Source organism: Polyodon spathula, chromosome 43 (genome assembly GCF_017654505.1).
Source record: "Polyodon spathula isolate WHYD16114869_AA chromosome 43, ASM1765450v1, whole genome shotgun sequence".
In the NCBI taxonomy this organism is placed as follows: Eukaryota; Metazoa; Chordata; class Actinopteri; order Acipenseriformes; family Polyodontidae; genus Polyodon; species Polyodon spathula.
This window is the reverse complement of record NC_054576.1, coordinates 1,589,809-1,614,100: the sequence shown is the minus strand read 5'-3', so window position 1 is coordinate 1,614,100 and position 24,292 is coordinate 1,589,809. Positions and strand designations below refer to the sequence as shown.

Sequence of the window (24,292 nt, the reverse complement as noted above, 5' to 3'; positions counted from 1 at the left end):
ACTCGGACCTCACCAACCCATTTGAATTTTGCATCAAGGTAAGTTAATTAAGTACTCGTGTCATTTTTTGTGACTGTTCTCATTCTTCTGACATTTTAGATGTTTGCTCGGCACGAAAATTAGTCAGAAAGTTAAATCACAGCCACAAAAGCCCTTCTAGATAGATGGAAAAGCTTTGATATTCAGGGCATGAGTGTCAATAGACAAATTATACACACACACATACCCTCTGGTAGTTCAATTAAACATGGAAAACTGAAAAAATATGGCCAACACTTTCATACACTTGCTTTTTTTTCAATATTTCCAAAGTTTTGGAAAGCATCTCTCTCTCTCTCTCTCTCTCTCTCTCTCTCTCTCTCATCACTTCACAAACGCGCAGGAGGACCCGTTTTTGAAAAGGGGCTGGTTTAATTCGAAGCCATGTCATTTTTTCTTTACTGTCCTTTCAGCGACTGCAGTACAAGTTCACATCTCCTATTCTGCGGGCAGAGCCGAGGAGAGTTGAGACCCGACAGGGAGCGAAGGACACGAATAAGAAAGTGCAGAATAAACAGAACTCCGCTAACTCAGTGGCAGGGCAGGAACGCGCACCTTCTCTACCCAACACAACAGACCAAGGTAGAGTTACTTTGTACATGCTTTTGTTTACTGTGGTCGACAGTTTTGTTTAGGGATTATTTTATAGAAGAAAGATGCTGTAGAAAAGGGAGTAAAGACATTTGAACACAAGAAATAAAATAGATTTTGATGGTTATTGCCGTGTAGGTAAATATAGTTTTAGCACATTAGTGTGAAGCTATTGCTATCAAATTGATATATATATATATATATATATATATATATATATATATATATATATATATATATATATATATATAGTCATTTATATTAGCAATATTATACGTATTCAATAGTCATGCAAATAAAATCGTATTATCAATCATTAGTATTATCTTATAAGTCAGTTATAATTGAAATACAAATAGAAATTACAGCACAATTAAACATATTATGCATTTAAAAGTACAGTGCAAATAGAATATTCGTGTTGGGTGAATTTGTATTCTAAGAAATTTACAATCAGCGACTTCTCAACATCACCGGTGTTACGCAGATTTCTGTACCCCATAGAATTCTGTATCCCTGCGTGATTCCTGCGTGATTCCATGCCAGTGCGGTGTTTCAGAGCTGGATGTGGGTGCGCGATATTCCTGTGCCCGGGTCCCGCTGTGTTCTCTGGCAGTGCCATCAAGTTCTGCTGCAGTTTGAAACACAAATATTGAAAACAAACTTGGGACCACCCCGGTCATTGGTGTTTTTGCAGCTATATTATTATTATTATTATTATTATTATTATTATTATTATTATTATTTATTATTATTATTATTATTATTATTATTATTATTATTATTATTATTATTCTTTCTATCAAAAGTTGCTTGAAAAGTGACGAATTAATTCGGTAGATGGTAGATGCTTATGGGAAGTTGCGAACTTATCTCGTAGGTCACATGGTTTGGCCGCCATATTGGATTGAAAAAAAAAAAAACATTTTGCTTAAATGTATAAATTAGTATTTCGGAAACCACTTATTGCAGGGTGCTGAAAGTTGGTAAACTTGTTGAGGGATAGTCTGACATCAATTGATGTTTGTAAGAAGCTCATAGGTTGTGTAGTATGGCGGCCATGCTGCATCACTGTAATGAAGGCTCAATTTGCAGGGCAAATTGACAGGAAAGACATGATTGTTCCACAATTATGTCATCAGCTGGATCCAAACAACACCCGCCCTCAAAATAGGCCAATCAAACTGCCAACCCTGTTTCAGTTCTTCCCGCACTAGCCAATCCACTCCCTGCCTGCTTGAACGACGCCCCGCCTCCAACAAGAAGTTTCGCGTCAGACTCAATACTACATGGACTATTCAACAATGTCCAGATAAATTATAATAAGAAGGAGACAGTAAATAAATGTTAGCCACAAATAATAATAATTTTAATAACAATAACGTTTTCTCTATGTGTGTCGTTTTTTCTATTCTAATTATGTTAGGGACTATTTTCCTCAACGGAAGCTTACACAGCAAAATATCATAAATCGTTTTCTAATAGCGATAGAGCCCTCTCGATGTGGGCTCTACCGTGTGGTATATGATCTTGGCTTTCGTTAGAGCCCTCGCCTACGACTCAGGACTCATAACTTCAGTCGCGGTCATCTACCATACAGTAGAGCCCACATTGATGGTCTCTATCGCTTAAATAGAGCCCTGCGTCATTTTATGTGTTGGTCAATCTGTGTTGTTTTGTTAGGAGTCGCTCTTCAGTTCGAGTTGCCTGTTATAGGTAATGTATGCTTGATCAGTGACACTTCAGCTTTTTAAAAGAAAGCCGTACCACTACCAGTTTTACCGTCATTTCAGGATTTCAGTCAATGGACAGGTGGGATTGAAAGGTAGTAAAAACAAAGTCAGGCGTTTGTTTCAGGAGATACAGAGAAAGAAAAGAAGGTACTTTTAATAAACCATAATAAAACAGACTGGAGCCAGAGAGTTCCCTATAGATTCTCACATTACATTTGCCTCATATTAGCATTTTCTTTTTTTTTTTATTCAACCAAATTCTAAACTCTGTTTTTCTTTAGTTTCTATACAATTGAATTGTATCTTGATTTTCTATTTTGGCCTGTATGGCGCTCTGTCTACTTTTTATATGAAAGGCGCTATATAAATAAACTATTGATTGATTGATTGATAATAAAGCAAGAACATCAGGACACAGAGAAAACAAAGTAAAGTTAGTCATTTTAGTAGCCTAATTTTGTAAATATATGTTCTGTATGAATCAAATTATAATTTCATGTACCCGAATATGGCAGATAGTTTATGCCAAAATAATAAAAAAAACATAAACATAAATACATAAATGTATAGACAATTGTTTATTTATTCGTCAGTTTATTTATTTATTTATTTTTCATTTTGGCGTAAAATATCCTCCGTACCCAGTTGCGCATTATGAAAATGAATTACATGTGAGTGTACAACATAATATCAAACAAACAACGAAGGACAGGGCTGTGTGTGATACAAGCAATGCAGGACCCCTCAGGGTGTTTCTCTCTAAATCCTTTTTAAGTTCATCCCATAAATACAGTATTGTAGCTTAATCCATTCGATATCTCTGTAGCACTTGCTCTTCTGTTAGACAAAATTTAGTCGAAGAGTCACTCCGACCACATCAACCCTTTTCCTTGTAGCAGGAAGTCAGTTTGAAATAGGGTTTTGCGACTGTTCTCAGCCTTCCTGGACATTTTTGATTTTTGCTCGGAACACAAAAAACTGTCGGAAAGCTAAAACACCACCACAAACGCCCTCCCTGACAGCTGCAGTAGCTTCGATATTCTGGGACATAGTGTCCCTCACACTCCTGTTCAGTTTGACAATTGAATTCCTTCTTGGTATAGTTTGCTACATTCCAGATTGGAACCCAGGCCTCCAGAGGAATATGTATTAGCCTGCTGTCTGTTTGTCTTTCTCTGTCTGTCTGCTTGTCTGTATGTCTGTCTGTGCCCCTTAGCCCCCCAGATCTTTCCTTTATTCCCTGAAGCAGTTAACTGTAATGTTTTGCTGTGCTGTCATTTCCCAGATACTTTAAATAAGCGAGTGCTGCTATAAATGATCTGGCACTCTTTATGTCAATGCCACAAGGCACTGAAGTGGTGGGGAGGGAACGGCCCAATTGCTCGCTCTAAATTACAGACGTGTGTTGGGAAGACTGGTAATTTGCCTGACACACCCTATGGTTAGGTGACTGGGAGGGAAGGAGAAAAGGAGACCAGTGAGACAATGGAAAAGGATGGCAGACCAGTCCACTGTTACTCTAGCAGATTCCAGTTGTTCTGGGTGAGGCTTGGTTTTAACACCTTTTCTTGGCAGTTGCTCTCATGAGTGGAGGAATGTTGTCTTTTCTGTGTAATGCTTTGATGGAACTGGAGGCAACTTATTGGTCAGGTTACGCTTGTCTTCCAACGCTAAGGCCAAACATCGCAGCACCTGGTTATGGAGCCAAGTAAACCCACCTTACATCCTGTCAAAATGTGCCTTAATGTTGCAGGTGATGAACATAAAGGACAAGAGGGATCCTCTCCTACCCAAAGGTTTAGGTTCTGTGGTGATGGGAGAACATCATATATTGACGTGATGAGGAAACTGATCCTGCTCTGATCATTTGTCCATAGGTCTTGACAGCCAATCTTGCATTATTCCACACTCTCCCATCTCATCCATTTTCCCTGCTTGGCCTGGGAAACTGCCTTTACACACCTGATCCTCTCCTCCAGCTTTTGCACCTCATTGACTACCAGCTTCCTCCAAATTGAGCTGGGGCTACCTTGTGCCATGTAGGAGGAGCTGAACTGAGACCAAAACCCCCTCTTCCATGCTGAACTTGCCCCATGATATCACCAATTCGAAGGGCAGCCTTTGCATCTTCCACGGCTTTCTTTGCCGCCCACTTTGTTCCAGTTTTCAACACAAATGCTGCCTCCCTTACGCATTTGTCGCGTGAATCTACTAATGTAATTTCCAGGCTTTCACTAAATTTGTTATTGTCATCGGTACATTAAAAAAAATATTCAAATGCTGCCCAAAGAAGTTCATGTGGCACTGAACCATGTGCATTAGCCAAATCCAGGAATGTCACATTGAGCGCCTTCCTCTCCTTTCTAGCTGATTGAATTTGTTGCCAGATTATGCTGATGTGTTCTAAGCATCCTGGGAAACCTGGAATGTCTGCTTTTTGTACTGAAGTGTCAACGAAGCAGATCTTTAATAGGTAGGTTGACAATCTCTGAGCAATAATGCTGAAGAAGATCTTGCCTTCTACGTTTAATAGGGAAATAGAACGAAACTGATCGATGCTTGTAGAATCTTTTTCTTTTGGTATAAAGACTCCACCTGCTCGGCGCCATGCTCTTGGTACAACCTGTTTTTCCCATACCACTTTCATCAATTTCCACAGGATTCATAGAACTCCAGAAGGACTCTTGCACACTCTGTGTGGCACTCCATTAGGCCCTGGAGATGATGACGCCCTTGCTTTTTTCACAGCTTGCTCTACTTCTTTCCACTTAGGTGCACAGTCCTCCATTTGGTATTCTGGTTGAATGATAGGTGGAATATCTGAAGGAATTGGCATAAGCTCCTGTTTTTTTTTAGTCTGTCTGCGTTTCCTCCAAATATCTCTCCAGCTCAAACTTAGATGCTTTTAGTGTGCCATTTGTCTCACTGGTGAATAACTTTTTTACAAATGTGAATGGGTCTTTACAAAAGTTAGTTCTCACGCGTTCCTTTTTGTAACATTTCTGTTGGCGCTCAGCTCTGCGCAATGTTGCAAGCTTATCTTTTATGACCCTTTGTAACAGATTGAGTACCTTGTGACTTTGTTCTGCTCTTCTCCATTGCTTCCTCAGCTGCCTCCTTTCTCTAAGCGTTCAATCTCCTGCTGCCGTCTAGACTTTCCAGGAATAGATTGTACTTTTTCCTTCCTTTTTTCAATTCCAAACCTCTCACTTCCATATGCGTAGATGATGTCCCCAAATCTGTCCCGCTTCTTTTCAACTGTTCCACTTAACCTTTCCAAAGTAAAACAGATCTGTGTTTACTGTGTCCCACGCAATTTTTTCACAAGATCTTGGCCATTTAACTCCAGGCTTGTGCCAGTTGATGTTCTTTTCTCTCTTAAGCTGGCTCATCTGACCGGGTTCACAAGGATCATTAGGTTCATCACTAGTTGTATCCATGCAAGTCCTCCTCATGTCTAAGACAGGGGTGCTGATATCCTGCAAACTGTGGTTTGCTTCCTGTCACTGGATTTAATTCGACTGACTTGACTGACTTTGTAAGAAGTACTGATCTCCCTTCTCCCTCAAGCATTTAATTCTCCCTTGATGAATCTTCAAACCCCTGACCATAGTGGCCTTGATCCAGCGCAGACACACACCTGGAGTTCCATGACAATATTTTCTCTTTTTCCCAGGTGGCTTGAACCCTGCAGGCCCACTCGTGCAATTTGATTTTCAGGTGCAGCAATTTAGTTTTAGTGAGTTCCATGTTTAATATCTGTCTCATAATGCTGAACAGCATACTGAACCCTGAAGATGGCGCTCATATTGAAAGAAAAACCTTCAGAACAAGATTCAATACACGTGGTAAAAATATGGCAGTAGACGCGTTCCTGCAAATGTACCCTTGCAGGTAACATCGCAGACCTCTGTGCTGCTTTGGACAGTGCGCTGACATTGACATTGTCTTTTACTCTCACGTACAGTTTGACAAAGTGAGTCACAACCGTCAAGCTCCTTACCAGAACCGCACAGCTTCTAAAAGCACTCACAGAAAATCAATTCTTACAGGAATCACTCCTTATTATTCTCCTGTTGTAGCGATATAGTGGAAGTGGTCTGGAAAACCCCTTACCTGATTGTCAGAAACTTGGTATTAACATTATTTAGCATCATTTTTAGAGAATATAAGATTCTGGGGATATGGGGTGGGGTCTAATCCATCTGTACATCACACTTGCTTTTTTCTACATATCTGGAGAACCGCTTGCCCAATTGTCATGAAAATTTGTATTAACATATTTAGCAAAAAGTGAGAATATCAGAATGGTGGCATCTGTCTGTCTGTACATTAGCTTAAGCATAGAAACCAGGACCAGAGAACACAGCTGGAAATTGAATGACTTGGGACGAAGGGTAGGAGACACACATAGAGTGGTGAGGGGGTGGAATGGGTTACCTAGTCATGTTGTTGAAGGAGACTCTTCTTCACACAGAGAGTGGTGAGGGGGTGGAATGGGTTACCTAGTCATGTTGTTGAAGGAGACTCTTCTTCACACAGAGAGTGGTGAGGGGATGGAATGGGTTACCTAGTCATGTTGCTGAAGGAGACTCTTCTTCACACAGAGAGTGGTGAGGGGATGGAATGGGTTACCTAGTCATGTTGTTGAAGGAGACTCTTCTTCACACAGAGAGTGGTGAGGGGATGGAATGGGTTACCTAGTCATGTTGCTGAAGGAGACTCTTCTTCACACAGAGAGTGGTGAGGGGATGGAATGGGTTACCTAGTCATGTTGCTGAAGGAGACTCTTCTTCACACAGAGAGTGGTGAGGGGATGGAATGGGTTACCTAGTCATGTTGCTGAAGGAGACTCTTCTTCACACAAAGAGTGGTGAGGGGATGGAATGGGTCACCTAGTCATGTTGCTGAAGCTGAATCACTGGGATCCTTTAAGACCCGACTTGACAAAGTTTTGAGATCAATCGGTTTCTAGGAACAAGCTGAGCATTCATAAGCTCACCGGAATTTGTTCACCTGTTTAAAGGGTTGCCACATGTCCCCAGATTCATGAACTTTGCTTCCACCCATAACAGCTGTCAGACTTTTATGAGCTTATGAGTATCCTGCTTGCAAACGAGAGCTCTAAGTCTTAACTAGCGCTGACAGGATATGAGTTTGACTTATCATAATATATAAAACAAGAGATTGAACCAGATGAAGTGTCAGACTTATTGCTGCTGCCATCGCATAAAGTTTGAATATATTTAGTTTTTTGTAAGTTATGAGGACATTTCCCTAAAACTCAAATTACCTCACTGAGGACAGGGCGGTAGCCAATTTTCATTAAACTATTCATTTCTATTTCCCGCTCTGTATTATGTTCTGTTCATAGTGATGTAGGACTTCTTCTTCCCACCGAGCTCTAGTTTTGAATTCACAGTCGCGGTAATGGGGGTGTGTGGGGGTGTGTGGGGGCTGTTTATGTCTGAAGTTGTTTCCTCCATTGTTTTGGCTGGGCAGTCCTTTCCCTTTCTGCACACTCTGCAAGTGTGTGCACACATTATAATTTAGGGGCTATTTTTAAGAGAGAGAATTGCAGTTCTGTTCATGCCAAACTACGAGATCGCAACCAAGCAGCTCGCTTAAAGTTTATTTTAAATGACAAAGTGCACCTTTAACTCTTTCCTGCCCATCTGGGTTCACACCTACCTAGAGAACCGCTTGTCCGATTGTGATGAAGTATAGCACTGATACAAAGAGAGCCCTAACTAGACCAGACTCTAGTGTGTGTGTGTGTGTGTGTGTGTGTGTGTGTGTGAGATTGATCAGCTGCTTGAAACCAGACGAGCACTAATGGGCTCAATGCCTTCCTCTCGTTTGTAAATTCTTACATTCTTATGGCACACTACAAACAGGTGATGACATCTCTGTACTCTGTACAGTCCACTAGTCTGTTTCCTTAAAAGGGTATTGACAGCTGCTCTAGTCTCCCTTCCAAGAACCTTTTGGGTGGTCTAAAAAGGCAGAGCCTTTCCCTTTCACAATCTGATAGCAATCTTGTGGTTTCCCCTAACAAACTCACACAATGAACTGGCAGTGATCAGCCTGACAGCATGGGAAAGACACTGTACTGCTCTGTGTAGCACTTACTGTAACAAAGCACATCATCATCACAAGCTGCACTGGGGCCTGCAACAGCAAAGCGGCTAGGAAGCAGCCTCTCATTCCTGCCTTTCACCTTCCTCTGGAGTCTGGCTCATTGTATCAAACACCGAATCGGAACAGATGCCTCGATAATGTCCGGATTGTGTCGTGATGTACAATGCGAAAGAAGAAAGGAAGGTGGGAATGGAGACTGGAGAGGGAGACAGAAAGAGAGGAAGGGAAGGTGAGAGGAGTCCATCCCGTCAGTGCTCATAAGTTTCCGAGTAGCGGATTGATCTCAAAACTTTGTCAAATTGGGTCTTGAAGGATACCATGGCTCGGTAACCCCACTACATCCTTCAGTTTCCAACTGTCCTCTGGTTTCTGGTTCTAGTTTCTGGCCCACAGCCCAATTTTAAAGCTGGCATCTGATACTACACTTAAGTTCTCACTGTCCTTGTCTTGCCTCCCAGGAAATCTGTTACTGCTGTACATCCTGGGTCATTTCACCTCATCAGTCTTGTGGGAAATCTTACTGGCTGAAAGCATGTCAGTCCACAAGAGAAGCAGCTGATTGGTTATTGACAGGAAGCCAGTGAAGGGGTGGGGACAGTTTCACGCACCGTCTCAATCTACAAGCATGGCTTGCAAAGAGAGATTTGTTGATTTGTAGTGCCAGATATCATTGCAATGGAAAGCATGTCAGTGAATAGCAGAAGCAGCTTCAGGTTGGTTAATGAAAGGAATAAAGGCGTTGAAGGGGCGAGGCAATGAAGTTATCACAGAAAAGAATGGATTGTATAGAGATCAACCTAGTGTGCGGTGCTAGATACAAATACCATATTGTGGAACACATTACAATATATTTTAATATATTTTCAAATATATTTTCCAGATTTTATGTGTCTGAATTATTTAAATTAAAAAAAAAGTTTAAAAATCTAATTCAATATATTTAAGTGGCATATTTGCAATATGTTCCAAAACAGATATAAAAAAATATATTCAATAAAATGCACAGTGCTTTCAAATGTGTAATACTTTTCATTATACTGTTACTGGAACCTCAATAAAAACTCACAGGTTGCATTTGGCTCAGACTCCTGACAATAAGAATTACTGATTTTTGCTGGTCCCCTGAAATTTGTAATAATGATGTTGACTGTATATTGAAATAGATAGGATTGCTGTCTTTCAATATTTGCATACATTGTGACACCCACCAATAAACATTGTTGCAAAATATATTTATATTTGCTTGAGTCATTAATGTATGTATATACAGTATATATAGAGGATACCAAATGGATATATTTATCCTGATTGTCCAGAAGGGAAGAGTTGAGTTTTACAGATCTTTTGTCAAATGAAAGTATGTTAAATAAATAGCAATTTGAACATTTTATTATATGAAATCAGTGAATTCAGGGATGATTTTATTTGCTTTCATTGTCAACAGATTTCAAACCCTCTTTTTCGATCTGTCAGACGCAGGCAGATCGGTAGCAGGCATTCCTTCATTGAATTTGTTCTCTCAAGGAAATCTGTTATCAAAACATCAAAGTTTTTTTAAGTCTGAAATGATTTTCGACATGTAAAAGTTGTATAAAACACGAAACAGTGGCTGTACCGAAGTGCAGCTTCGTCCTGAATTTCAGCAGCACAGCACTGGACTGGAACGGAAGTGAAGACACCTTTGAAAATAGTCCCAGGAAGCATTTTATCGAACTTAAATGGAATAACAAAATTAATCCCATGCTAGGTATTCCCACGCTTATGGTATAAACATATCTAGACAACCTGTGAGAATACGTTTTTATAGATATGCCATGTTATTCGTGCTTATACACATTACAGTAAGAAATAACATTGGTGTGTCATAATAACTGATATACAAATAGGGGGGTAACTGAGTCAATCTGAGAACGACACCAAACCAGAAACAGGAAGCTGCAAACAGCGCATGTAGCAATCACAAAGAGGCAGAGCAACTAGACTGAGAAATCCACGATTTTACACATTCAATGCGTCATTTTAACAGGACAACCGAAATTTTCTACGGGCGGCACTGCCTGCCTCTTCAACCATGGCACCCATCCCACAAGCCCCGCCCCTGGGAAACAAAGAACCAATCCAATGAAAGTTCCTTTGATCATTCAACCAATCGTGAGATACCAATAGCTCCCTGCACATAAAGCAAACTCATCACAAACGTTGCATGAGTCAGATATGTTCGTGAAGGTGAAGTGACCAAGGCTAACTCCTCATATCAGTGGGATATTTTCAGTTGGGCAGGGCATGCTCTCTCTATAGAAGACGCATTAACATTTGTGATTCGCCTGGAACACTGTAACGTGTTTTGCAAGATGATTATGAGTAGGTGTCCCACTGTACAATGTGTTGGGGGAAATGAGAGGCACAAAGCAGGCATAACAAACGTCCAGATCTTCCGGTAGCTCTTTTGAAACAGAGCAGGATTTTAATGAACCCCTTCATCGCACCTCTCTTCCACTAACCTGCTTCCTTGTAAGCCCCTTCCCTGTTTTACTGGAGCTTCACAGCTTATTTCAGCTTGTTAAAATCCCTGGGAGGAACACGCTTGAAAGGGCCGTTCCTTCAGGACGTCTTCGCTTCGTACTTAATTAGACGACTGACCTCTGGAATCGTGTTCGGTGTTGTTAACCCCTGGGGGTTCTGTCTGTCCGGTCATCAACCTGACTGTATTTTTCATTTTTGCAATTAACTAGTTGTGTGACATGGGCTTCTGAGAATACCAAATTCTGGGGATATAAGGGGGTGTCTGTCTGTCTGCCTATACTTCTTTCCACCTATACTTTTGAATATGTTTTGTGACTCAAGATTCTATTACCATATTAAGAACCCAACACCCTGACCCCCCCCCCCCACACACACACACACTGTAGATCCACTCTCCCTGTGCAGCAGGTATTAGGGTCCCCACACCCTGACCCCTCCACACTGTAGATTCACTCTCCCTGTGCAGCAGGTATTAGGGTCCCCACACCCTGACCCCCACCCCCACACCCACACTGTAGATTCACTCTCCCTGACCCCACGTGCAGACACCCTGTGATTTAGGACAGGTTTGTTATGTCTTTCTGAGACAGGATCTCTCGTGAAATTCCTTTAAAAAAATTTTTTTGTGATAAGGCGCAGATGGAATGTGTGATTGAATGGCACTCCCTGTAAACCCATCTCCTTGGAAAGAGATGAGTGTCTTGTCCCTGCATGCAGAGAGACACAACCTTGAGACGCTTCCCTTCTAAGATTTGAGATTCTTATCAAATACCCTGATAAAGAGGAATTTTCCACATTCTTAGTTTATTTTATTGTATTATTATCTTGTGATGGAACAAGGGATATAGGGGCTGTATGCATGTCTTCCATATACAAGGAGAACTAGGTAAGAACTTGAGAAATACCATTATTTAGCATCAGTTAATGAGAGTGTCAGATTGGGGGGGGGCATATTCACCTGTACAGACAGACAGACAGACAATCTGGAGAACAACTGATCATATTGGGATTAAACATTTCATTTCTATGCCGTAATGTACATAATTGCTGGTCTGCGTGACTCAGTTTCTTATAGTTTCAGTACACTGATGAAGGCGCTAGAGCCCAAAACCCTTGTCTGCTTGATTTTCTTCTAGTTTTGACAGCAATTCATATTAGATAGGATCTAATTATTTAGTTTACTCTGTCATTTGTTCGCGTGGCATCTGTATAGCTTGTATGCAGCTTGCCTCTCCGTTCCTTCTCCCTCTCTCAGTCTCTAATTTGCAGTCTGAATGCTGCGCTGAGGCTAGTTAAATTCTCAAATTGCTACTTTGAGTTGATTGGAGCATTCCTGCTGTGCACAGCCCTGCTTTGAAGTGTGTGCAGGGGAGAGAGGGAGTGGAGTGTGTGTCACGGGAGAGAGGGAGTGGAGTGTGCAGAGGAGAGAGAGAGTGGAGTGTGTGTCAGGGGAGAGAGGGAGTGGAGTGTGGAGGGGAGAGAATAAGAGTGGGCTGTGCAGAGGAGAGATGGAGTGGAGTGTGTGTCAGGGGAGAGAGCGTGGGAGTGGAGTGTGTGTCGGGAAAGAGGGAGTAGAGTGCAGGGGAGAGAGAGAGAGTGGAGTGTGTGTCAGGGGAGAGAGGGAGTGGAGTGTGGAGGGGAGAGAATGAGAGTGGGCTGTGCAGGGGAGAGATGGAGTGGAGTGTTTGTCAGGGGAGAGAGCGTGGGAGTGGAGTGTGTGTCAGGGGAGAAAGGGAGAGGAGTGTGCAGGGGATAGTGGAGTGTGGCAAGGGAGAGAGGGAGTGGAGTGTGCAGGGGATAGTGGAGTGTGTGACAGCGGAGAGGGGGAGTGGAGTGTGCAGGGGATAGTGGAGTGTGTGGCAGGGGAGAGAGGGAGTGGAGTGTGCAGGGGAAAGTGGAGTGTATGGCAGTGGAGAGAGGGAGTGGAGTGTGTGGCAGGGGAGAGAGGGAGTGGAGTGTGCAGGAGATAGTGGAGTGTGTGGCAGGGGAGAGAGGGAGTGGAGTGTGCAGGGGATAGTGGAGTGTGTGACAGCGGAGAGGGGGAGTGGAGTGTGCAGGGGATAGTGGAGTGTGTGGCAGGGGAGAGAGGGAGTGGAGTGTGCAGGGGAAAGTGGAGTGTATGGCAGTGGAGAGAGGGAGTGGAGTGTGTGGCAGGGGAGAGAGGGAGTGGAGTGTGCAGGAGATAGTGGAGTGTGTGGCAGGGGAGAGAGGGAGTGGAGTGTGCAGGAGATAGTGGAGTGTGTGGCAGGGGAGAGAGGGAGTGGAGTGTGTGTCAGGGGAGAGAGGGAGTGGAGTGTGCTTTTGTATGTCACACTTACCCTAACCCTACCCTTTTGTTTTAAAAATTGTTCAAAATAAAGGAGTGTGCAGTCAGTTCAGGTCCTCTCTCTCTCTCTCTCTCTCTCTCTCTCTCTCTCTCTCTCTCTCTCTCTCTCTCTCTGTGTGTTTTTCTTCATCTCCCTTCATCAGGAAACCTGATTGCTGTGTGTTTTGTACAGGGGTGGATGAAGTGTGTCTCGGATTCACTCTCTCCAGTCACTGCAGCACTAGTTACACAGTCAGGCCTCTCTTCCAGTATCCTTTCTCACCCTCTCAACCCTCCCTCTCCATTTCGCTCTCTAACCCCCTTCTCTGCCCCCCCCCCAGGTCTCAGCGATGATGTCTCCTCTCCTCCCTCTCTTGTCCCTGCTCGTCTCCTCTCTCGCACTCCCCTTTGAGCAGAGGGGTTTTCTGGACTTTTCGCTGGACTTTGGCGAGGGGGGGGTCTCAATGATGATGATGAACGATGAGGAGGGCTCAGCCTTCGAGGAGGAGACCCCCCCACCCCCCGGCCCAGGACCAGTCTGCCCTTTTGGCTGTCACTGCCACCTGAGAGTGTTACAGTGCTCTGACCTGGGTGAGTCTTAGTACCATTGCCTTACCTCTTACTAACACTGGCAACATTATCACTGCCCCACTTTTTTCTGTTCAATAAATTACCAGTTATGACCCAATCCATGCAGCTGCTAAACCAAAATGCAGAGCTTGATCGAAGGAGATTAATTCCTGTGAGTTTTAAACAGCTGTTGTCTAACTCTCCCTGCACACCCAGGTAGCGCTGCTATATTATTTCGCTCAGGTGGAGAAGCGTCCCTTGAGAGCTCAGCCAGCCTCATCCTCCTTCCTGGAATAACTGCAGGACTTTTCAGCAGGTGTTCACAATCTCATCTCTCTTCCTCAAAACAAAAATTGATTCAGATTCAGAAGGCTTGTGTAGTTACCGCAGAGTCTTTCAGAAGGAGCCATGCCCAGGGCATTAGAGGCAACTGAGATCTCTAGTCCTGAATAGCCTTCAGCCTTGAACTCAACAGTCAAACCTGTCGTCTTCTAGAGTTACCATATCTCCATATCATAGTTTGGGGCAGCTCAGACTTTTCAACTCACATCAAAATGTATATGTAAGTGTAGTCCTACTGTGTTGGATGGATTGGAAAGACTTTCTCTGCTTATATTTACAAAACCTCCTTGAACTGGAATCAGACACACACACAATTCCAAAAAGGTTGTAAAATATATATATCAATATCTCATGAACTATTCCAGCTGCACCTCATCTCAAGGCTCTGCTAATTCTGCAGACAAAATCAAACCCTTCACTTTGACCTGTGGCTGCCATATTGGGGTCATGCGACACTTTGGTTTCCAGATGATAAAGCCCTTTGAGATCGTGCCTTCATACTCGGCACACAGCTGTGTTCTATGAGTCACGTTCCATCGTGGGTGTCGTGCAAGAAAAAGGAACCTTTTCGAGCCGCTGTGCCAGAGCCCTGTGTTTTCAGGAATATTTTGATTCTGGGGGTGCTTGTTTTTGTGAAAAAAATATTCTCATTTCTAGTTTGTTTGGTGAAGAAATAGAATTTTTTATATAGAGGAACGTCCTGCTGTCTATTCTGGAGGTGAATGGCCTGGCACTTTCTTCTCAGTAAGACAGAACTGAGGTTTCCAGTACTCCCAGTTAAATTCCCAGTACCTCCCTCCCAGTGAGTTTGTAAACACAGTGTAGCTAAGAAACAACAAATATTCAGTATGCATGTAAGATTTAGGAAATTATCAGAACATAAGAAGGTTTCAGAATGAGACGAGGCTGTTCAACTTATCACCAATTCTGAGCAGCTGATTGATCTCAAAACATTGTCAAATCTCCTTTAAAGGGAGGGGCCAGTGATCCTGTCTAATAAGAGGTGAGAGAATGGATTTTAAAGATGGTCAGCACTCCTTTAAAGGGAGGGGCCAGTGATCCTGTTAATAAAGCTAATAAGAGGTGAGAGAATGGATTTTAAAGATGGTCAGCACTCCTTTAAAGGGAGGGGCCAGTGATCCTGTTAATAAAGCTAATAAGAGGTGAGAGAATGGATTTTAAAGATGGTCAGCGCTCCTTTAAAGGGAGGGGTCAGTGATCCTGTTAATAAAGCTAATAAGAGGTGAGAGAATGGATTTTAAAGATGGTCAGCGCTCCTTTAAAGGGAGGGGTCAGTGATCCTGTTAATAAAGCTAATAAGAGGTGAGAGAATGGATTTTAAAGATGGTCAGCGCTCCTTTAAAGGGAGGGGTCAGTGATCCTGTTAATAAAGCTAATAAGAGGTGAGAGAATGGATTTTAAAGATGGTCAGCGCTCCTTTAAAGGGAGGGGCCGGTGATCCTGTTAATAAAGCTAATAAGAGGTGAGAGAATGGATTTTAAAGATGGTCAGCGCTCCTTTAAAGGGAGGGGCCGGTGATCCTGTTAATAAAGCTAATAAGAGGTGAGAGAATGGATTTTAAAGCTGTGGTTGTAGATCACCACCTGCATGCACACACAGTGCAAGCATCAAAAACTGGGCAGTCAAACTGTAAAAATATGAATGGCTGTGACTGTATGTTTTAGTAACTGAGAATGTTTCTAATAATATTTTTGAAGCAAGAGTGCAAGCCAAGTGAAGATTAGGCAGTCGAAACATCCCTCGCTTCCAAATGTAATATCCTGAGTCAGGACGTCCTTCCTCAGCAGCGAGGCACACAGACTCTTTATTTCTCAATGCCGTTCCTGAGGCACGAGGGCTGGTGTGTGGAGAGTTTAAACACACTGAAACAGTTCACTCTCTCTCACTCTCTCAGGTCTGACCTCAGTTCCCAAGAACATCCCCTCAGACACAGCCCTGTTGGACCTGCAGAACAACAAGATCACCGAGCTGAAAGAAAACGACTTTAAGGGGCTCCACAACCTCTACGTGAGTGCAGAATCAGACACTGCCCCCAGAGGAGAGGAGGGGAACTGCAACTCTCTCTCTCTCTCTCTCTCTCTCTCTCTCTCTCTCTCTCTCTCTCTCACACACACACACACACACACACACAGACACAGACACAGACACACACACACACTCACACACTGGCACACATAGATATTTGGAATTCCGCACAGTGCAATGCAGAATTATATAATACTCACTTACTAAATACATAGCCTACTGCTCTAGATATTTGAGTTTGTATACAGGATTACAGTCTAGGATAATATGTAGTCTGCCCAAATCACAGTGACAACTTTTATATATGTGTTTCTGTATTATATAGCAGTGACACCAGCAGTGATTCAGACAGTCCCCCTAAGTTTCAATCTCCACAGTTTTATATATTATATAGCACTGTTAGACAGCATTGGCACCAGGAATGATTTAGAGTCATTGCTGGTGCCATGGGAAATAATGTAGTTTATTGTATATTTTGGGGTTAATTGCTGTAAATAGACAATTGCTTAGCTGCTGTGGAGCTCGGCCGGTGACGATTACCTGTCTGCTTGGAGCGGGAGCTGAAAGCAAAAAGCCTTTCCAGCAGCAGGGAGATAGGCGTGTCAGTATAAAAGCATGGACTGCCGTTTTCACGGCACTTTTTGATTTAAAGTTTGTCATTTTTAGTGTTTGTACAGTCTTGTATCAGTCTCTTGTATTTCAGGACACAGTATTGTCACTGCTATATAAATATCAATTTTAGACAGTCCCCCTCAGTTTCACTCGCCAAATGCAGGAAAAAAAAAAAAAAAACTAACGTGGGCAGCTACTGCCATCTAGTGGAGAAACTACATACCTGCAAGAATAGTTATTATTATTATTATTATTATTATTATTATTATTATTAATGGACGAATTTCTCCCCTCTCTTTTCCTCTCGCTCCCCCTCTGGTGAGGGTCTGGAATTGGTTACTCGCCATGTTGTTAATGCTGAGTCAGGTCTTTGTAATGACCTCCTCTGGCTGGTAATGCTTCTCTGTTCCCCTGTGGTCTCGAAGGCGCTGAGCCTGGTCAATAACCGCATCTCCAAGGTGAGCGGCAAGGCCTTCCAGCCTCTGAGGCGTCTGCACAAGCTCTACTTCTCCAAGAACCTGCTGACTGAGGTCCCGCAGGGCCTGCCCCCCTCGCTTGTGGAGCTCAGAATCCACGAGAACAGAATCAAGAGCGTCCGCAAGGGGGCCTTCAAGGGACTGGGCAGCATGAACTGCATCGGTGAGTCTGAGTATTACACCCTGTACAGTGCATACTGCCCCCACGCACTACACCCTGCACAGTGCATACTGCCCCCTGCACCCAGCGCACTACACCCTGCGCAGTGCATACTGCCCCCTGCACCCAGCGCCAGTGCATACTGCCCCCTGCACCCAGCGCACTACACCCTGCACAGTGCATACTGCCCCCTGCACCCAGCGCACTACACCCTGCACAGTGCATACTGCCCCCTGCACCCAGCGCACTATACCCTGCGCAGTGCATACTGCCCCCTGCACCCAGCGCACTACACCCTGCACAGTGCATACTGCCCCCTGCACCCAGCGCACTATACCCTGCACAGTGCATACTGCCCCCTGCACCCAGCGCACTACACCCTGCACAGTGCATACTGCCCCCTGCACCCAGCGCACTACACCCTGCACAGTGCATACTGCCCCCTGCACCCAGCGCACTACACCCTGCACACTCTATACACTTTCTCTGAGTGTGTACAGGCTGTAACTCAATAGCCCCCCCTTTCTCTCTAAGTCACTGCCCAGATAACCTCTCTCTTTCTCCCTTCTAGAAATGGGGGGTAACCCCTTAGAGAACAGCGGATTTGAACCCGGGGCCTTTGATGGACTGAAACTTAACTACCTTCGAATCTCTGAAGCTAAACTTACTGGAATTCCCAAAGGTAACCAGGGATGGATCAGGAGAGAGGGTTAGCACAAGTATAGGGCAGCTGCAATGGGGTGAGGCTGGTAGAATGGGACCACAGTGTGCTAACTATACCAGCAATGATCTTCAATGGCAGACAGACAGGTAGTGACACTACAATGGTTCTGTATTATATTGAGGGGCAATGGTAGCAGCTCCAATGGGAGGAGGCTGGTAGAATGTGTGCTAGTATATCCTAAATACTGGTGTTCATATTCCCTCAGGTCTCTCTCTCTCTCTCTCTCTCTCTCTCTCTCTCTCTCTCTCTCTCTCTCTCTCTCTCTCTCTCTCTCCTTTCCCTGTCTAATCTCTCTCACTCTGTCTAAACTCTCTCTCCCTGTCTCTCCTCTCCCTGTCTAATCTCTCTCCCTGTCTAGACTCTCTCTCTCTCCCTGTCTCTCTCCTCTCCCTGTCTAATCTCTCTCTCTCCCTGTCTGATCTCTCTCCCTTTCTCCCCTCCCTGTCTAATCTCCCTCTTTCCCTGTCTGATCTCTCTCCCTTTCTCCTCTCCCTGTCTAATCTCTCTCTACCTGTCTAATCTCTCTCTCTCCCTGTCTAACCTCTCTCCCTGTCTAATCTCTCTCTCCCTGTCTCTCTTCTCCCTGTCTAATCTCTCTCTACCTATCTAATCTCTCTCTCCCCTTGTCTCTCTCCTCTCCATATCTAATTTATCTCTTTCCCTGTCTAATCGCTCTCCTCTCAGATTTCCCAGCCAATATCAATGAGCTGCACCTCGATCACAATCAGATTCAAGCCATTGAGCTTGAGGACCTCATCAGATACAAGAGTCTCTACAGGTACTGTCTCCTCATGTCTCTGTGAATACGGCTCCATGTCTCTGAATATGGCTCCATGTCTCTGTCCTGCTGTCTTTCAGTCTGTGATCTTGTCTCCTTTCTCCATGTCCTCACATCACCCTATTTCACTGTCCCTAACTCTTCAACCCTCTCGCCCCCATCTGATGGGTCTTGGGTACAGTCCTCTCCTCTCTCCCCTGCCCTCATTCTCCCCTCTCTCTCCTGCCCACACTCTCCCCTGCCTTCACTCCCTCCTCTCTCCCCTGCGCTCACTCACTCCTGCCCTCACTCTCTCCGCTCTCCCCAGCCCTCACTCCCTCCTCTCTCCCTTGCCTTCACTCTCTCCTGCCCTCACTCCCTCAGTCTCCACTGCACTCACTCTTCTGTCTCTCCTCTGGCCTCACTCTTCGCTCTTTCCCCTACCCTCACGTCCTCACTCTCCCCTGCCCTCACTCTCCCCTCTCTCCCCTGACCTCACTCTCCCTTGCCCTCACTCTCCCCTCTCTCCCCTACCCTCACATCCTCACTCTCTCCCGTGCCCTCACTCTCCCCTCTCTCCCCTGTGTCTCAGGCTGGGGCTGGGGTACAATCACATTCGCATGATTGAGAATGGCAGCCTTGCCTTCGTCCCAAACCTGAGGGAGCTTCACCTGGACAACAACCGACTGACCAAGATACCAGCCAACCTGCCGGACCTGAGATACCTGCAGGTACTGAGATGCAGTACAATACAGCACACCACAATACAGTGCAGTACAATACAGCACACCACAATACAGTGCAATACAATACAGCGCAGTACAATACAGCACACCACAATACAGTGCAGTACAATACAGCACACCACAATACAGTGCAGTACAATACAGCACACCACAATACAGTGCAATACAATACAGCACAGTACAATACAGCACACCACAATACAGTGCAGCACAATACAGCACACCACAATACAGTGCAGTACAATACAGCACACCACAATACAGTGCAGTACAATACAGCACACCACAATACAGCACAGTACAATACAGTACAATACAGCACACCACAATACAGTGCAGTACAATACAGCACACCACAATACAGTGCAGTACAATACAGCACACCACAATACAGTGCAGTACAATACAACACACCACAATACAGTGCAGTACAATACAGTGCAGCACAATACAGTGCAACACAATACAGTGCAGTACAATACAACACACCATAATTTTGTGATAATAGCACAAGTACAAACGTAAGCAAACTGCTAGTTGTTGAATTGCCCCACTTCCACTACCTCCAGCTCACAAACAAGCAGTGTCCTGCATTGCACATTACCACAGCGTCACTGTAACAATGCCAGCTAATACCTCTTGGATTTAACATGCATACAAAGCTTGAAAGAACATCAAACGCTCCAGTAACCATTATTGAAACGTTACAGGGCTGCATTATGACACATACGTTATCATGCAATACATACTCATTTCAATAAGACTTGTTTGCGTTATACTGCAGGCACACGCAACATATTGATGGTTGACTGGTTCACCAATAATATAATAACTCTGCTGGCAGGGAAATGGCTCTCGTTTAATGCTGTGGTGCTTTAAAAAGGCTGTTGGGTTTGCATTTCAACTCCAATGCTTCTTTCACAGCGGGGCTCAGTCGTCACTTCAGTATAAACTCCTGTCAGCAGCCAGCCAGCAATACATTCAGTGATGAGAGATTCGCTAATATCGTAATGAACGTGTACAACAGACGAGCTTCCTACCTGAAAGGTAAAGAGATTAAGAACACAAGCGCTGGGTGCAATATCGAGTATATAGGATAGCAAAAACTGTCTCTCCCGCATCATGTGTAAAGAACTACAGCTCCTATCATGCCGCACTGGTGCTGACAGCGCAAGGGCATGCTGGGAGCTGTAGTTTAATTCTGCTATTTCAACACTGTCCTGCCTCTCCCTCTCTCTCTAGGTGATTTACCTGCACGCTAACAATATCAGCCAGGTGGGAGTGAATGATTTCTGCCCCCAAGGCTTCGGTGTGAAGCGAGCTTTCTACAATGGCATCAGCCTTTTCAGCAATCCGGTCAATTACTGGGAGGTCCAACCAGCAGCCTTCCGCTGTGTCACAGACAGACTGGCTATACAGTTTGGCAACTACAAGAAGTGAAGAGAGAGGAAGGAGGAAACACAAGCTTTTCTGTTTTGTTTTGTTTTAACCCTTTAATTGCATAATGTTAGTGTTGTATGTTGGTGTATATTAGTGATGGGTGGCATTTGAAAGTCCCACAGCTTTCACAGCCTCTAGTATCCAAAAATAACATTTATTTAAAAGAGTGAGACAGACGTTTGTGATCAGGGTTGGAAATGGAAGCCGTCTTCGTTTGTGAATCTCTAAAAGTTTTTTTTCTTACTGTTCTTTCTTTATACAGTTTTTTTGCTGTACTGCACTGGAACCTTTAAAACGACAGCTCCACTCACCCCTCGCTGGAAGTGAAGGCTGGTGGGAGATGTAGTTTTTTTAATTTTTATAAATAAGACAGGTTTCAGTATAAAGAACTACAGTTCCCAGGTTGCAGTGTTTTTATTTGTTATGCATTGTGTATACCAAGCGGGAGTAGGGGGTAGGGAGCTGAGAGTAGATCAGGGTGTATATAATAAACTTGGGTTCATCTATCACTGATAAACTGGGATCCCCCCTACAACCCCCCTCCCTGACAACTTTATTCTCCCAGTGTTTTGAACACCAAGTTCTTCATATTCAGTTTCTACCCCCCCCCCCCCCCCCCCCCCCCCCCCAAAAAAAAAGTTATAATTCATCTTTTTTTTTTTTTTTATCTACAAATTCTCAGGTTTATAACCAATTAAAATTAAAATTGAACCCATGTTTACCACCAAAATGACAGATTATGATATGCCATGTGTGTCATAGCACATATGGACATATTTAAAGAGGTATGTTTTAAAAAAAAAAAAAAACATATAACACACACACACACACACACACTAAATATGCCCATCTCTTTAGACCCTGTTTTTCATTCAATTTAGAATAAGGCATTGGGAAAAACACCCAATAGAGAGCCACATTTTAGTGTAAAGAACAGGTTGTTTTATTTTTGTGTAGTTTTATGCATTACTAAAGAATAATAATAATAAAAAGAGCTTTATTGGTATATATGCTTTGTAAAATTAGTGAACGCTAAAGTTAAATGTGTTATTAAAAATGTGTTATTAAAAATCTATTATTAAAAAGATATGGAGAGGCATGTGTAAGGTGTGTAAGATGAAGAGTTTCTGAATTAAAATTAAAAATACAAAACCTGCCATAGCACTGTCAATTGAGTGAACACCATAGGGCTGATTCACCTGCCATACCACTGTCAATAGGGTGCCCATAGGACTGATTCACCTGCCATAGCACTGTCAAGAGGGGGTACACCATGAGACTGATTCTTGTACAGTTTACTGTATTTTGTGTTCAGTCTCACCTCCCTGGTTCATGTGGCAGCAGTTTACAGTTTACAAATAAACCTCAAATTGATATTTATCTCAAACTAAACACCAAAATGATGTTATTTCAGTATTTATCCACAAGGGGGAGCCCTAATTCTATGTGCGTGTTTTTCAAAGAGGGGACCTGATACATTGAATAAGAGAATTTTACAAGGCAGCAGTGATAATGTTAATAAAGCTGTGTATTAAAACTTCCACATGCCTGTCTAGAGCACAGACCGTGTGTATGTGTGTATGCTTTTAAACTCCATCCGCACTGCTCTCCCCATCTTCCATTACACAACTGCACTGTCTCAGTCTCCTCTGCATTGCATCTTGGCAAACCAATACCAGCTTCCTGTAAATTAGGTCACATTCAAAAATAGCAGCCATCTATCTTACAGGAAAACTGCAGAGCACTAAACCAATGCGTTTAACCAGTGGAGTACCATAGGAGCTCCATTAGCTGCAACAGCCCTCTTCAGTTTGACACTGCAATGTAATTCCTTCTTGGTGTCTGTGTTTAGTTTATTACATTCTTCCAGAGTCTAGTTTCATTAAAGCTGCAGATCGAAGCTTTTCTGACTGTCGGGAGGGCCCCCATATGGAATGAAAATATATTTTAATATACTGAGAAATGTAATGTAATATATTGATTCATATATTTCAATATATTGAAGATTACAAAATGTATTATATATTTATTGTACTGTACAATATATAAATCATACTCTAATATTATTTTTTGACATGTGAATACTTTTAAAGTAGTTAGTAGCAAATGCAAAACACACAGAACATTCAAGAATATTAAAAACCTCAAAACCTCAAAACACCAATTCCAACAGTATGAGGAACGTTATGAAATTGAGGTGTGTAGCTAATTAGCATACCCCATGATCAATAATGATCACAGTTCAATAAGGATCTCTGCTGAACACTGCTGGTCTGTTTCAACGCATGTCGATCTTGCATTATTTAAGGGATGGTATTAACATATAACAAGACAAATGCAAAATGATGTGAATAGCGAGTTAAGAACGTTTCTTCACACTGGTCGAACTGAAAATGCCACCCCTCGACTGCGGTCCCTCCCTCCCTGCTGAGAGCGTTTTTAATCTCTCTTTGATTAAACCTGCTTCAAACAGATACACTGAGGTGGTTCAGCTCAGCCCACGGCGACCCATGCAATATCCAGGACAAATATAACGAGGGGACCAGGGGGAGAGAACAGTAGGAGAGTTTGGTTTTGGGTACTCACACCATTCAGATATGCTGTTTTATTTCATTTGATTTTATTGTTTTAGTATTTTTTTCCAAAGTAACGATATAATTTCATTAATGCATAGCGTGCAATTGCTGTGAGGACAGGAGCAGACCGATTCTATAGGTGCTTGTGCTGTGAGGACAGGAGCAGACCAATTCTATAGTGCTGTGAGGACAGGAGCAGACCAATTCTATAGTGCGGTGAGGACAGGTGCAGACCAATTCAATAGGTGCTCATGCTGTGGTGACAGGAGCAGGCCGGTTCTATTCTCTTGGGTTCACAGAGGCACCTGCAGGTGTCAAACTTTGAGTATCTGACATTTCTTTGTATCGGATAGTGATACTCTGTTTTTACAGGACAAGGTCAGTGGGATGTTGGCCGCGGATCACCAATTAAATTCGCAAAGGGTAATCAAAGTATTTCCCTTCTCCTACGCCTTGTTTGTGCGTGCAGCGATACCCTATGTGAGCCACGCTGTGCGAGGCTTCGTCCTGC

At 43.5% G+C, this 24,292-nt stretch overlaps 1 protein-coding gene across 1 annotated transcript; it reads left to right on the top strand.

The window, feature by feature from the left end:
• Positions 1–452: 452 nt before the first annotated feature.
• Positions 453–21,599, top strand: bgnb (biglycan b). Its single transcript, XM_041237005.1, has 8 exons — positions 453–621; positions 13,674–13,923; positions 16,160–16,272; positions 17,328–17,541; positions 18,110–18,220; positions 18,947–19,040; positions 19,612–19,750; positions 21,008–21,599. The coding sequence occupies exons 2-8, from the start codon at positions 13,683–13,685 to the stop codon at positions 21,203–21,205; spliced, it is 1,110 nt and encodes a 369-aa protein (XP_041092939.1). The 5' UTR covers positions 453–621; positions 13,674–13,682; the 3' UTR covers positions 21,206–21,599.
• Positions 21,600–24,292: the final 2,693 nt, after the last annotated feature.

Bases quoted from the DNA above. Each gene is read 5' to 3' on its own strand.
- bgnb (XM_041237005.1), top strand. From the start codon at position 13,683: ATGATGTCTCCTCTCCTCCCTCTCTTGTCCCTGCTCGTCTCCTCTCTC. The intron at 13,924-16,159 runs GTGAGTCTTAGT...TCACTCTCTCAG, and splicing joins GTTACAGTGCTCTGACCTGG to GTCTGACCTCAGTTCCCAAG. The intron at 17,542-18,109 runs GTGAGTCTGAGT...TCTCCCTTCTAG, and splicing joins GGGCAGCATGAACTGCATCG to AAATGGGGGGTAACCCCTTA.